The following is a 15,586-nucleotide window of genomic DNA, read 5'->3' as shown; positions in this document are numbered from 1 at the left end:
CCAGACATCCAGAACCACAGGGAGAGAAAAGATGAAAACCAGTTACCAGCTAACAGCTTCTACCTGCAGACCAGTAGAAGTTTGAGCAGTGAAGGAAGGCTGAACTACTCAGTTGTGAGTTACTGAAGTGCAGGTAAGCCTAGACTGGCTGCTCTGCTCACTCATCCTTACTGGAGATTAATATGGCCACTCTATTTCCATTACACACTCTGCTATTTCTCCCTTTGTTAAATGGAAACACCAGAGAAAAGCTTGCCAGAGACCCTCAAGGTCCCAAGAGTCCTTTCAAACAAAGGCCTAGACTTAGCTTGAAAAGCCAGGCAGCACACAGCAGAATGGGTGTCTGGGGAACAGAATGCCACTCCTGCCCAGAGGTGACAGTCCCATGGCTGGGAGACATGAGGGCCAGCAGCACAAGTTTGGGCTGAACTGGCCTCCTAAAAGAAATATCCACTGAAGAACATTCACAAACATGCTGCCCTGCATGTCCCACAGAGCAACACGGGCAGAAGGGTGGCAGGAACAAATGGTGCAGTGAAAGAATGGGGACAGATAAATTTCTGACATACAGAGCAGAAGGGATGCTGAGGTGAGATAGCAGCTTGGCCCAAGTGAAGAGAGAGGGATCAATATGGACCAAGAAAGAGCATGTGGTTAAACACTGTGCTGTTCCTGAAAATCACCAGAGAAAGTGAAGTTCCTGTGCCTTTTGAACTACTATGCCTTTGAAAAAGGTGCCCAAAACAGGACATGTATCACAGAACATTTGAAGAAGGACAGCAGAAAATTGCAAAGAATCCTGCTTTGAGTCTAGGACAGGACAGATGAAGGTGCAGAGACCCAAACACCACGCTCCCATTAGACAAGCAGGCTCAAGCATAAGACATCACTCAGCACCAACATCAATTTAATTCTTCCCTCTTCAGGACAGGAACAGGGCAGATACTCCTGGAGTTACATCAGCAAGCAGAAAGAGGGCTAAGGAACAAACTGTGCTGGGAAATCCCAGCTAAACATGCAGGCAACAGAACCACTCTACTCAAGACAGCCCACACCTGGATGGGGGAAGAGTGCAGCTCTTCTGAGTCACTGAGGTGGGACTCTCCTCTGCTGAGTCCACTCAGCTGCCCAAAACCGTAATGCAGAGGACAAGGTCCAGGAAAACAAAACCAAGTTGTCTTCTTGCTGTTCTGTCCTGTTCCTAACAGGCAGCAGGTTACTGTGGCCCTATGCAGCCCCAAAAGTAGTGAAGGAAGCAAGTCCAAGTCTGTAAAACTAGAGGGTCAATGCAATGGCTTTGGCTGTTGTGTTCAATACCGCATTGGAAACAACTGGAATGTCTCGGGCAACTCTCTGAAAGGGTGGCATGTTGGGTCCTTCCAATGTGTCCAGGATACCTGGAGAACAGAAAAAAGGGGGGAGAGGCAAGAGTTAGTTCAGATGATAGCAGATGGCACATTTCTTCTTGCTTTTCTCTGTCCAGGTAGTGGTTGAGGGTGGCAAGGCCCAGAACAGGCAAAACACTTGTAGGCAATGGGAGGAGACATCTAGCCCCAAAGACTGAACAGGAGTAAACACTTCCATCCAGAGACCATCAGAGCTTGTGCTCAGGGTGGAAAAACTGCATGTTCCCAAAAGGAACACAGACCCTTTTACTTGGAGAGTGTCAGATCTGGTCCCCTGCCATTCGACCTGAACGCAGGGACTGCCAGAGATGTTGCTCTGCTGAGGGAAATTGATAAAATCCGGTTTCTACTTCATCCCAGCACAGATCTCACTCTTAGACCAAGACTCCCTTTCATCCTGAGATACACTTGCAGACTCACATCAGGAGCTGCAGCTGTGCTGCAATGTGGAATTTTTGTCACTGCAATGCAAACAGACCATGCTTGGCAGGAAATACACAGACCAATGCAAATGTCCTCAAGTCTCTGTCAATTACCCTCTCAAGACTGATAATCAGTTTTGGAGTGCTTTGAGGAAAATTGCTTGGAGTATATTTTATTCTGTTTCATCTGCCAAAAAGCTGCAGATCAGAACCTTTGCTATAAGAAGAGATTCAGGAAAGACAAGATTCATATCCAAAAGGACTTGTAATGCTATTATGCTAATTATGCAGCTTTATCAGAAATATCACAAATGGGTCTGGCTGCCTAAACTCATAGAAGAGCCTTGCAGAATTGCATATTTAGGGATATTTAGAGATCTGGAAACCCTCTAGAGATGGGGTGGGAGAAGAGCTTTGTGGTTTTGTTTTTTTTTTTTTTTTTTTTAGGGGGAGAGATCTGGAAACCCTCTAGAAATGGGGTGGGAGAAGAGTTTTGTTTTTTGTTTTTTTTTTTTTTTAAGGAGGCTGAGACTTTGTTAGGAGAAAACAAGAAGAGATGGAAGGAGGACATAAACATGCATGGCATGGTTAACAGTACCAGATGGGGAAGATACAGCTTCTGCTGTCTGTGCTATACAACACAAGATACAAAAAGATGCTGAACAAAGAAGGAAAAACACTTATGACACATTCCCTGATCAGAGAAAAACCACCTGACTTCAACAATATTCAGAAAGGGGCTGGACATCTGCATGCAAGAACAGTCAGTTTGGTTACACTTCACTTGTGGGGAAATAATTAGGGTCCTGCCTCACAAATTTGGTCTTAAGTGATAAAACTCAGTGCACAGTAACTACCCCAACATTTACCTGCTGCCCTACTTGACCAGCTTCTTCTAAAAAGCTAGTGGTAGTGATTTTAGAGCTGGAAACTGGCACCGATGCCCAAAGGAGATTCAAACTGTCCATCCTTTCTCTCAGAGAGAGAAAAAACAACTCCTCTTCCCCCAAATCTAACAGGATGTCTTCGTATCTCCCTTGCTTACCTTCTACCACCTTGTGATAAGCAAAGTGCAGATAGAGGAGGAAAAGCATATGCAGAGCAGCAAGAGTCCCACACAGGATGAGCCGCTGGGTATGTCCCACGGTGCGTGACACCAGCACAGCGACCTGGGAGAGAGGAGGTGATCAGAGACAGGGCACCTGCACCTGAGGCTCTGGCACTGCAGTCACGAACACATGGAAGAACAGGTCAGGCAGTGAGAATCTGCAGGAACACTGCACTAAGTCTTTTTTGCAGTTTTCACCAACAAATCTGGAGTAATCTGGCACTGTTTTGTGTAGGTGAAGCTTGCCCAGTCTTGCCAAGAGTTCAGGATGCTCTGGCATGGCTCTCCACAGCAGCAAGGGCTGTAAGAGAGTAAATGAACCTCCTGCAGCTGTTAAGATGAGTGAGGATATTAATTCAAGCAGCACCTCCACACACCAGTGGCCAAATTATGCAGGAGCAGTTTGACTGGCTGTGAAATGAACCACCAGGCCAAGGAGCAGAAAGCAAACACCACTTCCCTCCCTTTTTCTGTCCCAGGAAGAGGAGGACCCCAGGCTGCCTGTCCCTTACCATTCGTAGTGTAGAGAGTCCACCAACGACCAACCAGAAGATATAGAAGAGGGAGTGGAAGTGGATATTGTAGGTGACAAGGAGAGTGATGCAGTGTCCAAAAAGGCCATAGCCCTGGCAAAACAAAAACGTCCATGTTACAAGCACCAGTCCCACACAAAGGGCCACTGATCAAGAGCATGAACAGCCTATTCCTGCAACACTTCACCATGGCAAAGCCTCACAAACCACTCATTCACTGCCACAGTCAACCAGAACAACAACTTCAACTGCTCACACACAGATTATCTGTCTGAAGGATCCACAGGCATGTCAGAGATTGCGACAACGTGGGAAACAGAGGAAAGATTCTCCAGTCCCAGAGAAATTGGAGTCTCCTGGCTTTTTACCACCAGGTTCTCAAATCAGGAAGTGCAAAGCAGGAGACCTGCATGAAGGAACTGCCCCTTTGTACTATCGCTGTGCCAGGGATGGGGCAGCTCAGAAGAACATCCTGAAATTCCATGTTGTCCCAGTGCAGTTACCAGCAGTTTATAAAGACTTTTCCTGTTCTTTGTGAAAAGTTTGTTCTGGAACACCACACAACCAATGTGCATCACAGGGCAGCTCCATGAGTACATACCAACAGTGACAGCATCTGCACCATCGTGATTTGGGCATTGCACAGATATGCCAGGAAATACATGAAAGATGAGACGCCCAGCCAGTAACCGAAGCAGGTGCCAATGGCTGTGCCCATCAGCGTGCCTTCCCTCTGTGGAGACAGTGTCAGGATGAGGAGAACTCAAAGGAATTGCCTGCCACCATCCAAATTAACCCCTGAGAGTCCCAGACACATTGCAGGAATTATCAAATAGGTGGCCAGCAGCATTCAGGGGGCCACCCCAAGCTCTCCCAGCAGCAGTGTCAGGACTTTCTGGTTCATCCTTCCTCCCACCCCCAAGCCAACATCCTCAAATCAATCTGCTTTTCAGCAAGATGCTTATTCAGTTATAGAAGAGGTTTCCTCTCCCTTTCTAGTATCACTACAGCAACCCAGAGCCCAGTCAAACCACACTTATCGCTGAAACTCGACGTACAATGATGGTGTCTGAGGTCTTCATTCCATGCAAAAGAATGGCCACCAGCGTGAAAACCAGCATGAGGGGTCCATACAGCTCGCCTGCAATCTTCTACAGGAGGGGGGGACAGGTGAGGGAAAGTTTGGTTAGAGCCCCTGAATGCCAGGGTCCCCACCACAGGTGATGTACGAAGTGCACTGGATGGAATCTATCACCAGGTTATCACCTGAGGTTAGGTGACAGCACTGAGGTTTGGAACAACCATGGAAAGGAGCTACCAACATTTTTAGGGAGAAGAACACCTAACAACCTCAGTCCTTAATAACATGAATTATTACAAGTTTTACCAGGTGTCTGTGGGACAGTCACTTAGCCATGGAGTCTGATTCAGCAAAAGGGAACTTACCTGTGGGAAATTAATCATCTTCACAGGAATCATGGACTCCAGCAGTCTGCATCACAGGGAATGACAACAGGAGCAGGAAGAACAACAGGATAGTTAACAAAATGCTTCATAAGTAAAAGATACCATATACCCATTACCAGTGTTGACAGGCCTTGAGGGACAGAGGATTCTTTCTAAAGGCTGACTCAAGGCCACTAAAGAAAGAAAACCTTACTGTCAGTGGGTTAACTTTGTTGAGGAGGGGCAGACTCAATGTTTAGGAATCCACTCACAGATGAGAGATCACTGACAGAACAGCAGAAAGGAAAGGTAATTTTCCTCATGAAGGCTCACAAAACTTTGCCTTGTTGGATACAATTGTGTTGCAAACCCAACAGAAGCCACATAAGGCAGCCAGGTATGAAAAGAGCCCCTTCTCCTGCCCTGAGCAGCAATGCCAGGTGACAGGGCTGCTAGCCCAAGGACAGGATCTCACTAAGGTGAGCAGGACAACGCACAGTGTGTGTGCCCAGGGGTGAGTCTTCCTGCAGGGCTGCCAGCCCACTGCTGCTTGCTCGCTCGGAGCCGACAGCCAGGCTCCTGCGGGCACGGAGCCTCCCCGCGCCGGGCTGCCCACCTGGCTCGCACTTGGACGGGCTCCACATCGAAGTAGGGCCGGAGGATGTCGATGTTGGCGTAGAGGCTGAAGGCCCTGGAGGCTTGTCTCTTCCCCACCTGCCACATCTGCGGAGAGAAGGGGGCGGGCAGCGGCCGGGCGGGCAGGCAGGGACCCCGGGGCCGGGCGGGGCCCAGCGCTCACCTGGTCAGCGACCTGCCGGCCCAGCTGCCCCCGCAGCCCCTTCATGCCCAGGAACTCCCCGTCCTCCTCCTCGCCGGCGCCCGCCTCGCCCTCCGCCTCCTCCTCCTCCTCCTCCTTCATGCGCTGGTGCATCTCCCCCATGTCCTCGAAGCTGGAGCCCGACGTGTCGTCCATGTTCTCCATGTCGATGACGGCGGAGCCGCCACCCTGCGCCGGGGCAGACCCGGTGTCAGCACCCGCTCGGCCCGGCCCCGCCGCCCCGCCGCCGCCCCGGCCCGGCCCCACCTGCATGTTGTCCTCGAAGCCGCCCCATTCGGCAGCGGGGGCGCCGCTTCTGCCGCCGCCCGCCGCCCCCGGCGCGGCCATGGTGCCCGTCCCGGCCCCGCCGCGCTGGCCCGGATGGGCGGGAGCCGGATGTGACGGCGGCCGCGGGGCCGCTGCCGGCCGGGAGCGCCGCCCCTCGCCCTCATGGCGGCCCGGCGGGGCACGGACGAGATGCGCGACCGCGTGGTGCTGGGCGAGTTCGGCGTCCGCAACGTGAGCGAGCCCGGCGGGCCGGGGCGGGGCGCGGCCGGCGCCCGCAGCCCCTCACGGCCCCGCCTGTGCCCTCTTCCCGCAGGTCCACACCACCGACTTCCCCGGGAACTACCCCGGCTACGAGGACGCCTGGGACCAGCGGCGCTTCGAGGAGGTGGGTGAGCGGCGGCCTGTGGGCTGCGGGCCGGGCCCTGCCGCCCGCTGACCCGCCGTGCGCGGCTCCCGCAGGCCTTCCGCGTGGACGTGATCCGTGAGGAGGAGGACACCCTGGAGTTCGACATGGTGGGCATCGACGCCGCCATCGCCAACGCCTTCCGCCGCATCCTGCTCGCCGAGGTAGCCGCGCTCACTGGCGGTGCCGCTAAGACTGGCTCCTCAGGGAGCGGGGAATGTCCAGCCTTGCCAGCCCTTGCGGACAGCCGCGGGTTTTGGAAGAGAACACCCGCTCGTTCCACACGTGTGCCAGGAGCCCAAAGAGAATCAGGGCTTCAGCAGCATGGGCGATACCGCCTACTGCTCCTGGGTGCTGTTGGTGCTGTCTGCGGGTCAGCCTTTTCAACACAGCTGTGTTGCCAACCCAGCAGAAGCCACGGAACGCTGCCAGGCTAAAAGGTTGAGGATGCCCCAAAGCCCTTTCTCCTGCCCTTCACCTCTTGTTTAGAAAAAATTGGGATGGAATTAGATGGAGTGTAAGGGTATATTGCATAGCCTGATTTGGCAGAAATACCACTCAAAATAGTCTGCATGGCAATTACTTGTGGGAGAGAAGGGACGCTTGAGCTGGATAATCTCTTGGCATGGAGTTCAGCTCTTGTCTTAGGCTGACTTGATCTCTTGTCTCCCTGAGGTGCCCACGATGGCTGTAGAGAAGGTCTTTGTGTATAACAACACATCCATTGTGCAGGATGAAATTCTGGCTCATAGGTTGGGCCTCATCCCTATCCGAGCTGACCCTCGGCTCTTTGAGTACAGAAACCAAGGTGAGACTCTTGAATGGAATAGAAATACTGAAGGTTTCTCTCGAAGTAGGAAATCAGGGTTGTGTAAACTGAGCAGAAGTGTGATTTCATATGCTTCTTCCCAGGAGATCAAGAAGGGACTGAAATTGACACTCTGCAGTTTCAGCTGAAAATCAAATGTAAACGAAACCCTCATGCTGCCAAGGAATCATCTGATCCTGATGAACTATATTTCAATCATAAAGGTGAGATTGTTCCTAAAAATAGGTGCTGTTTTTTCTTTTTGGTCTTGGAAGACAGGACTTGGGCTGTTTTTTCAGCCCTGTGTGCTCACAGGGAGAGTTGATTCCATTCTGCTAAACTTACTTTTTGCTATCTCCAGTCCTGTACAAGTGAGTGACCTGCTCTGAGGCAGCAGCTGGCTGATGCCTGTGGTTTCTCTTTGCAGTGTACAGTAAGCACATGACGTGGGTGCCCCTGGGGAATCAGACAGACCTTTTTCCAGATGCTGACTTCCGACCCGTTCACGATGACATCCTCATTGCACTGTTGCGACCGGGGCAGGAAATAGATGTGCTGATGCACTGTGTCAAGGGTATAGGTGAGCCATGGCTCCTGGGGCAGTGGGACAAGCAGTGGGAGTGCTTGGACGAGGGCACTGTGATGGGGAAGGGTGGAGAACTGGCTTTTCCCCTGGAACTTTAGGCCCCAGCATCCTTGAGGCCTGCTCTCATCCTTGACTCTTAACTCTTCTTGCAGGTAAGGATCACGCCAAGTTCTCTCCTGTGGCCACAGCCAGTTATCGACTGCTTCCTGACATTACTCTCCTGCAGCCCATTGAGGATGAGGCAGCTGAGACCTTGCAGAAGTGCTTTTCCCCTGGGGTCATTGAGATCCAGAACATCAATGGTACTTTTTTCCTGTGCTGAGTGCCTTGTTCCTTGCAAGCTTTAGTAGAGACCAATTGGAGCTTAGAGCTAAACTTTGCAGAGACAAAACCACACCGTGATGTTGCTTTGCTGATCAATGTTTCATGCTCTTCTGAGCCTGGTTTTATGGATGAATGGCTGCCACATGCAAATGTGTTGGGTGATGAACAGGGATGTACCTGAAATAAATTGGATACCTGTCCACAGAGCTCTGCAGCTGCTGACTGCAGCTTCCAGTGCTGTTCAGTTGTGACACTGGGTAGTGAGCTGGAAAAGCAGCTGAGCATGGAGTCTTCTTGTGTCCTTCCAGGGGTGCACCCAGGCTCTGTGTTTGGGTTTTCCTGCCAGGTTGGAGTTTCATGTTGGGCATATGCTAATTCTTTATATTGGTGTGTCTCAGCCTTGGTGAGGGGGAGTGTCTGAGGTAAGCACGTGACCATAGGGCACCCACCTGCTGCAATTTGCCCATCTTGTTTCATCTCCCCTTTAGGAAAGAAGGTGGCAAGAGTAGCCAACGCTCGGCTGGACACATTCAGCAGAGAAGTGTTCCGACATGAGGGCCTGAAAAACCTCGTGCGCCTGGCAAGAGTACGGAACCACTACATCTGTAAGTGCCCCGTTTTCCACGGAGTCCTGACATGGTTTGGGTCAACAAGCATGTGTGGCTGGCTCTGTGCCTCTTCCCACCCTCAGCATCCATACATTCAGAATGTGGTGGGTAACTCCTTGCTTTGGGACTGAATCTGTTGGTGCTTCCTGCTGGCAAAGGTAGCCGCTTCTGTGGCTGTGAAGATGTGGCTTGTTGCTGTGAGGTGTAAGGGAAGGTGAGGGGCAGCAGCATGGAGCCAGGTGCAGCATGGAGGCTGAGGCTGCCTCGTGGCTGTGCTGACTTGTGTCTGTGTCTGTGCAGTTTCCGTGGAGTCGACGGGTATCTTGCCTCCAGATGTGCTGGTGAGTGAAGCCATCAAGATCCTGATGGGAAAGTGTCAGCGCTTCCTCAATGAGCTGGACTCGGTGTCTATGGAGTGACCAGGCTGTAGCTGGGAAAGCAGAAACCTGCACTGCTGTTCTGGGCTTCCTGCACCTGCCTCTAGGGGGAATTCCTCTTCCATAGGCAGGGCCTTGCTCAGCGTCCAAGGACTGTCTCTGGATTGTTCTGTTGGTAATGAGCCGTAGTGAGAAGATGCAATCAAATAAAGGCTTTTTTTCTTTTTTTTCTTTTTTTTTCTTTTTTTTTAGCTGTCTCCTGTGCCATTCACAATTGTTAAACCGTAATACATGGAGAAGAAAGTGGCAGCATGTCTAAAGATGAGTAACAGCATTAATTTTAGATGGTTTGCAGTAAGGAGGACTGATAGGGCAGCGTAGTAAAGTACTTCACAGCAGGTCAGTGAGGTTTAATGAGTTGCTATCAGGGCATGGCTGTTTTGTGGGTGTTTCAGACCAGCTCAGGGATAGTTAATATGATGGAGAAAAGGCTGTACTGTCAGAGGACTGGAACATCTCTCCTATGAAGAAACTGAGAGAGCTGGGATTGTTCAGCCTGGAGAACAAGAAAGCTCCAGGGAAACCCTGTTCTGGCCTTTCAGTATATAAAGAGGGATGGAGAAAGACTTCAGCAGGGTCTGTAGTGACAGGCTGAGGGCCAACAGTTTTGAACTGGAAGAAGGCAGACTTATATTGAACATTAGGTATTTTTTACAATGAGGGTAGGGGTAGGTTGTCACAGGTTGCCCAGAGCTGGGAATGCCCCATCCCTGGAAGTGTTCAAGGCCAGATTAGATGGGGACTTGAGCAATGTGGTTGAGTGTTAAGAGTTGAAAATGTCTGGGAGTATTGGTGTGTCCCATTTGCTGAAGTCAATGCACACTTTAGTGCTAGACCTCAGCAAGTAAGTGGAATCAAAGTTTGTTTCCTTGGGGTAGAATTACTTAGAATGTAAACATCCTGTTAGAATGAACATGCTGTAGGGAGGAGGCACACTTGGCATCCTGGCTCCAACCCCAGCCTGTCCCATGCCATGCTGCAGACCCAGGCATATGCTGCCTGTGCCTATGACAATCTGTCTAGCTGTCTATCTATCTATCTCTCTATCTCTGTGCTATTGCTCCAAATGCTTATGGGACAGACCCTTTGACAGCACATACCCTCAAGCTGTAAGCTGGGACCTAGAATTAAAATAAACTAGCAGTGACAAATAAATACTTTAAAAATACAATTTCCCCCTCACCTAATTAAACTGTATCATCTGGAATGGTTCATCCCCTCCCTGTCAGTGTACTAACCACCACCAAAGGTGCTCCCTTTTTGGTAGCTGGAATAAGGAATGCTGAGAAATCTCCAGGCAGGCAGTCTGGTCAGACCAGAGGCCTCATGACCTTACTGAAACAGGTAAAAGAATAAAAATGAAACATGACACCATATGTATGAAACTGGAATAGCTTTACTGACATTCAGGTGTAACACAACCAGTTCAGAGACAGCTTCGGATTTAAACATTCCTACAAAAAAGGTTTAAAATCCATTTTACAAAAACCCCTTGTGTCTAGCATGAAGTCACAGAATGTTAAAAATATCACAACACAATAAATACACCCAGCCTTTGCTAGAGCCAGGAGCCATGTTAGCTCAGAGGTTAAAAAAGTTTGAGGCTAGGAAGAAAGTGGAGGGTGCTGGTGGAACAGCAGGGGCAGGAGGGTGAGTGGATGCCCAAGGCCTGCTCTTCCTATCTGCACTCCCTCACCTCCCAACCCCAGCCTTTTTGTCCAGTCTGTCCATGTGGAGACATCACTTCTCCACCTACCACAGTTTATTACTTGCTCTGTCTCCTGGATGGCAAAGCTGCCAGCTAGCTCTGGACAGACCCCCCTAGCTCCTGCGCTAACTCTAGGATAGATTGTGTAGTATTTGTCATGTAAGAAGAACCAGCTTTGCAGACTGGAGTGGCTTCATAAGAGTCCCACCACATCTAAAACCCAGTTTCTGACCTGGCTCCCCCTGTAAACTGCAGTGTAAAGCCCACCCCTCCTGCCCCACCATGCAATTCTCTGGGAAGTACCAGACTGGGTAGAAACAGGGGCCTGTCACCTCCATTGCAACAGGGCAAGGAGATCCCTTTTGGATTGCAGGTGCTTCAGGTATTGGTCCAGATTTTATTACCCTGCGCTGGCCAAGTTCTAGTCTACAGGGCATGGAAAAATGAAAAAAAAAAAATTAAGAAAAAATATGTCCTGCTCCCCCTGAGAGATGTCCAAGAAAGGCTGGCACAAAGTAAAAGCCTTCCATTTGGCTCTGGGTAGAACAAGCTGTAAGATCATATCTATACATACATATGTATACATATGACAGTGTCTGCCTCTTTCTAGAGAGCAGTTGCACCTTAGAAAGGCTGATCTCACAGGAGATCCTAGAGCACTGCTAGGCTTCCTGGCACGCAGCCCTCAGCCCAAGGCTCAGCATCCTGGAGGGAAACTGATTCAGCAGAATTCCAGTCCGCTAGGGACCAGTGCTGACAAGCATGACAGGAGTGTCCGATGTGTTCCCTACAAAGCCTGGCTACTAGCACCCAGAGGAAGATTAGATTAGGGTAGCCCCTTTTCACATGGCACACTACTCTGCCTTTTGCATTAATCCTAAACCCCAAGGGCTGAAGAGGGAGCAAGAGTGACCCGAGGCTACAATATGATCAGGCTTTACCCTAAAGAGGTCTATGGACTCAGCTCCCACCTTGCAGAGAAGCAGAGGTCTAAAGATGCTCATCCAAAGGAGGGGAAGGAGTCACGGGAAGAGCTTAATATTGACTGGTTCAAATGCCACCGCAGGCCCCATCCCAGCGTATGGAAGAGAAGGGGACAGGACCCGTAAGGGGCTTTATTCAGACGAATGCTTATGGAGGCAGTGACAAGGAGAATCTAATGTGCTTACTATGAGGAGAGACAAATTATAAGGTAGGGGAGGAGATGGTTGCAGCATCCCAGTCTCAGGGTTCAAAGAGAACATTGAAGCCCTCTCCATCCTCATTTTCTAGCACATCTGTCTCCAGTGATGGCTTCACCTTTTTGAAGAGAGACGGAAGGTTCCGGATATGAACCTCCTTGCGGAACTGCTCCCCAATGGGCTTCTGCAGAGGACAGACAGGCAGGCATCAATCATTACTGTCTTCATACCCCCACAGAGCTCAGGGACAGCTTGCTTGCACATCAGAGGCTGACCCCAGGTTCTGAGCAATCCCTAGGCCTGGACCCTGTGCTTGCATTTTCAGGAATTTCAGGCCTGGCCTCTCCCAAGTGCCAGGGCACTGAGGTAACCTTTAGAATACCAGCTCCCCAGCTTCTAATTCAATGTCAAAGGCTCCTCCACCACCATCCCCGCAGAAGCCCAATGCCCACCCAGCAGCTTCAACCACACATTTTCACACCCTGTTTCCCTGGGCACCCTTGTGCAAGGTACCCGCTGCCTCTCAGTCAGAGGCCATTGCTGGAGGGGCTGCTCAGTCTGCTGGACCTCCAGGGTCAAGAGAGGCAGAACAAACACTAAACATGCTGCACCAGCCTCCTGGCTTGGAAGGGGGGTGGTTGTTGAGAGGAGGCAGGCCAGCTACCCCATCACTTCTGCAGCATAGAGCGGTGAAATTTTCCTCCAGGATATCACTTACCCCAATGCAACCTGAGATGAGGCGCTTGAAGTGATCCTTCCGGCGCTTGTCTGCCACTTTTTGCAGCGTTGGGTTGAGAAGCTTTGAATCAAACTGTTCCAAAGATTCCAGCTGGATGTCTGGGATCTGCTCCATCACTGCCTTCAGCTCACCATAGCGAGGGCGCTGCAGGAGGAGCACCATTAATACAGCTCTGCTAGAGTAACAGCCCAGCCCTCCCTGGGGGCCATTAACTCCTCTGCCCCTACCCACTAGGCATGGGATTGCTTTTCACCATTCCCCTCACATGCCTCAACCTCACATTTGGATGAAGAACAGAATTTCTCACCAAGGCCTCGTAGATCTGGAAAGCCAGGTGGACAAGAGCTGCCATGCAGCCATCATGCTGCCCGTGTACCTGTAAGCCCTTGAGCACACTTGTGAAAAACCAGGACACAGCATCAGGAAGGAGGTTTCCTGGAAGCACCTGGGGAAGAAGCACTGTCAGCACTGAAGCAAGATACTGGTGGTACATAACCACCTTTCTGCAACAGCTTGCTCTTCCTGAGGGAGAAGGTGCCCAGGGGTGAAGCAGCCACACTTCTCACAACATTCAGAGCTTCCTCTCCCAACCCTGCCAGAACTAATCCCTTCCTCCTCCCGGAGGTACCTGTTTGAGTAGTGGCCAGCAAAGCTGTGTTGTGGTTCTTTGGCAGGACAAGGTGTCCTTCCAGGACAGGGATGTGTAGGCAGTGATCAACACTGCAGTGCAAACATCCTGAAAAGGAGTCAGAGAGGAAAACCAGTCAGAGGAACTATTTTCTCTATTTTCTACTTCCAGCATTCAAACCTGATGGGAGCAAAGAAGCAATCCAGAGAATCTACAGGGGCTTCTGAAAATTCTGCACGTTACTGCTGCTCTAGCGAAAGGTGTTCACCCAGTGTGCACCATCAGAACCATGAGGGACCAGTGTTAACCTGCTCCCTCCATCTCCCTGGGAAAGACCCTGGAGCACTCAAAGAATCCCCCCAGTTGCTACTCTCAAGTCACCACAAAAGCTTCTACAAGAGCTTCTGAGGCATCTGCAGCAGAGAGTACAGAAAAAAATATCTGGATGAAAACTGGGGCCCAGGATGAAGGCAGAGCCAGGGAGCACCCTGGGGGCTCAATATCCAGAAGGGCTCTTCCCCAGAAGGGCTGAAGCTCTGCAGCTGTGTCTCATAACTGGATCCCAACCCCCATTTGCTTTGTGGCTTCTGCAAGGCCCTTAAAAGCCATATATGTTCCCAAGAGGTGATTCCCACATGGGGAACACTCCAGCAGCCTAGATCTCTGCAGCAGTGTCTGGCTGCTGGGCAGACAGGTGTGACAAGAGTACAGAGAAAGGCTGGTGGCAGTGAGAGCACATGCACTTACCTCTTGCTTCATCAGACACTTGCCAAGCTCGGTGAGCTCTGCGTTGGCAGGGGGAGTCACCTCCGTGGCCATCGCCTCATCATCTGCAGAGCAAAGGCTGCACTGTGAATGTGGCCTCCCAAGGACTGGGGGGACACAAGGGGGCTGCAAGAACTAAGCTGGGAGCCAGGAGACAGCACACAGGATCAGTGTCCTGGCACAGCTTATCCAGAACACCTCTTTTCAAGCAAAAAGCACCCACCCTTTGTGGGACAGGAGGGGCATGCAACTGGCTACCTTCAGCTTTTGGGAAACTGTTCACATCCCCCTCTGCTGCTCATCCCACTTCTCAGAACCTTAAGAACCTTAAAAAACAGCTGTTCCAATATGCCACCTGTGAACCCTACAGCACATTCATTTCCAGGCTAGACTGGGTTTTTCTGTGGCCCCCAGGCACGCTGGGCAGGACAGAGCTGAAGACTTCTTTCCAAACCTACATCCCTGACACAGGACTTCCAGCATCAGCCCAGCCTCCCCCTCAAGAAACAGGAAAGGAACAGTGTTTGTGTACACCAAGGGCAGGAAAGGCAAAGGCAGGCATCTACTTACCATCTCCATCTACAGCAGCAGTAGTGTTCTGTTCAACACCTTTCTTAGAAACACAGCAAACAGCTGCAAAAACAGTTGCAGGTCAGAGGAGCAGAAAAAGGAAGATGCTACTGCAGAACATGCAGAAATTATCCTACAGACTCTGATGGGCTCACAGCTGCTTCAGGCTCCCCCAGCTCTTACAGGGAATCTGAAGAACCAGAAAGCCAGTATAAAACTCAGGACTGCACTACCTGGGAGGCTGTAACACCCCACCCACAGAACCTTCCCACAGTGGAACCTGCTGCACAGTGCTTGCTTCCTACTATTGAGATCCAGGAATGTGCAAAACCATCTGAAGCCCATAACCACAGAAGAACACTGATTTAAAGCAAAAAGGCCAGTGAAGAAAGGAGGCAGAAGATTGAGATCTGTAATCTTCATGGAATCAATTTCCCCAGCCTTCCTGTATAAAGCCACGCTGACACAAAAATTATGTTGGAGAAGGGGAATAGAAGGCTGGGAAGGCTGCTTTGGGGGATGGACTCCTCCCTTATGTCTGGTTAGACACATGGCAACTGCCAGCAACAAAACTGCTCTACACTTGGCTTGTCCACAAATCCATGTCCCATACAAGGTTCCAAAGCACAGAATGGGAGAACCCAATTCCTTGCAGGACTGGATTCCTACAGGAACGGTGCCAAAACCATGGAGCCCTAAAAGCTAACGAATGGAAGAATATATCTTCTGAAGATTTCAAATTATGTCATGCTAGGTTTTAGCTAAGATTTTGGCAGGGCTGTCTCACATCTGCATTCCCATGGTTATGT

At 50.7% G+C, this 15,586-nt stretch overlaps 3 protein-coding genes across 5 annotated transcripts in view; 1 reads left to right on the top strand and 2 right to left on the bottom strand.

Annotated features, from left to right (window-relative positions):
- Positions 1–787: 787 nt before the first annotated feature.
- On the bottom strand, positions 788–6,147 carry YIPF3 (Yip1 domain family member 3). The gene is made up of 9 exons (XM_039718936.1): positions 6,000–6,147; positions 5,715–5,921; positions 5,532–5,638; positions 4,916–4,961; positions 4,528–4,620; positions 4,071–4,202; positions 3,449–3,562; positions 2,874–2,997; positions 788–1,397 (listed from the first exon to the last, which is right to left on the bottom strand). The coding sequence occupies exons 1-9, from the start codon at positions 6,078–6,080 to the stop codon at positions 1,276–1,278; spliced, it is 1,026 nt and encodes a 341-aa protein (XP_039574870.1). The 5' UTR covers positions 6,081–6,147; the 3' UTR covers positions 788–1,275.
- Positions 6,115–9,352, top strand: POLR1C (RNA polymerase I and III subunit C). Its single transcript, XM_039718935.1, has 9 exons — positions 6,115–6,251; positions 6,334–6,405; positions 6,480–6,587; positions 7,099–7,231; positions 7,336–7,455; positions 7,659–7,811; positions 7,970–8,119; positions 8,630–8,746; positions 9,050–9,352. The coding sequence occupies exons 1-9, from the start codon at positions 6,183–6,185 to the stop codon at positions 9,166–9,168; spliced, it is 1,041 nt and encodes a 346-aa protein (XP_039574869.1). The 5' UTR covers positions 6,115–6,182; the 3' UTR covers positions 9,169–9,352.
- A 1,210-nt stretch (positions 9,353–10,562) lies between these two features.
- XPO5 (exportin 5) overlaps positions 10,563–15,586 on the bottom strand; it is a 29,166-nt gene continuing 24,142 nt past the window's right edge. For 2 of the 3 annotated variants that reach the window (XM_039718836.1, XM_039718837.1), the window contains 6 exons: positions 14,778–14,840; positions 14,190–14,272; positions 13,443–13,550; positions 13,122–13,259; positions 12,794–12,958; positions 12,119–12,259 (listed from right to left, as the gene is read on the bottom strand). In XM_039718836.1, coding sequence (XP_039574770.1) covers positions 12,119–12,259; positions 12,794–12,958; positions 13,122–13,259; positions 13,443–13,550; positions 14,190–14,272; positions 14,778–14,840 — 698 coding nt within the window. Of the gene's footprint in view, positions 12,260–12,793; positions 12,959–13,121; positions 13,260–13,442; positions 13,551–14,189; positions 14,273–14,777; positions 14,841–15,586 lie in introns of all 3 variants that reach the window. The other variant, XM_039718834.1, reaches the window with a different exon arrangement.

Source organism: Passer montanus, unplaced genomic scaffold (assembly GCF_014805655.1).
Source record: "Passer montanus isolate IOZ18808 unplaced genomic scaffold, ASM1480565v1 scaffold40, whole genome shotgun sequence".
NCBI classification, from domain to species: Eukaryota; Metazoa; Chordata; class Aves; order Passeriformes; family Passeridae; genus Passer; species Passer montanus.
The sequence above is the reverse complement of the archived record's forward strand: the minus strand, read 5'-3'. Positions and strand labels throughout refer to the sequence as shown.

Excerpts from the sequence above, each read along its gene's own strand:
- YIPF3 (XM_039718936.1), bottom strand. The coding sequence starts at position 6,080 with ATGGCCGCGCCGGGGGCGGCGGGCGGCGGCAGAAGCGGCGCCCCCGCT. Across the intron at positions 3,563-4,070 it reads TGCAGATGCTGTCACTGTTG|GGCTATGGCCTTTTTGGACA; the intron begins GTATGTACTCAT and ends TTGTTTTGCCAG. Across the intron at positions 1,398-2,873 it reads TTATCACAAGGTGGTAGAAG|GTATCCTGGACACATTGGAA; the intron begins GTAAGCAAGGGA and ends TCTGTTCTCCAG.
- POLR1C (XM_039718935.1), top strand. The coding sequence starts at position 6,183 with ATGGCGGCCCGGCGGGGCACGGACGAGATGCGCGACCGCGTGGTGCTG. Across the intron at positions 6,588-7,098 it reads GCCGCATCCTGCTCGCCGAG|GTGCCCACGATGGCTGTAGA; the intron begins GTAGCCGCGCTC and ends TGTCTCCCTGAG. Across the intron at positions 7,232-7,335 it reads CTTTGAGTACAGAAACCAAG|GAGATCAAGAAGGGACTGAA; the intron begins GTGAGACTCTTG and ends GCTTCTTCCCAG.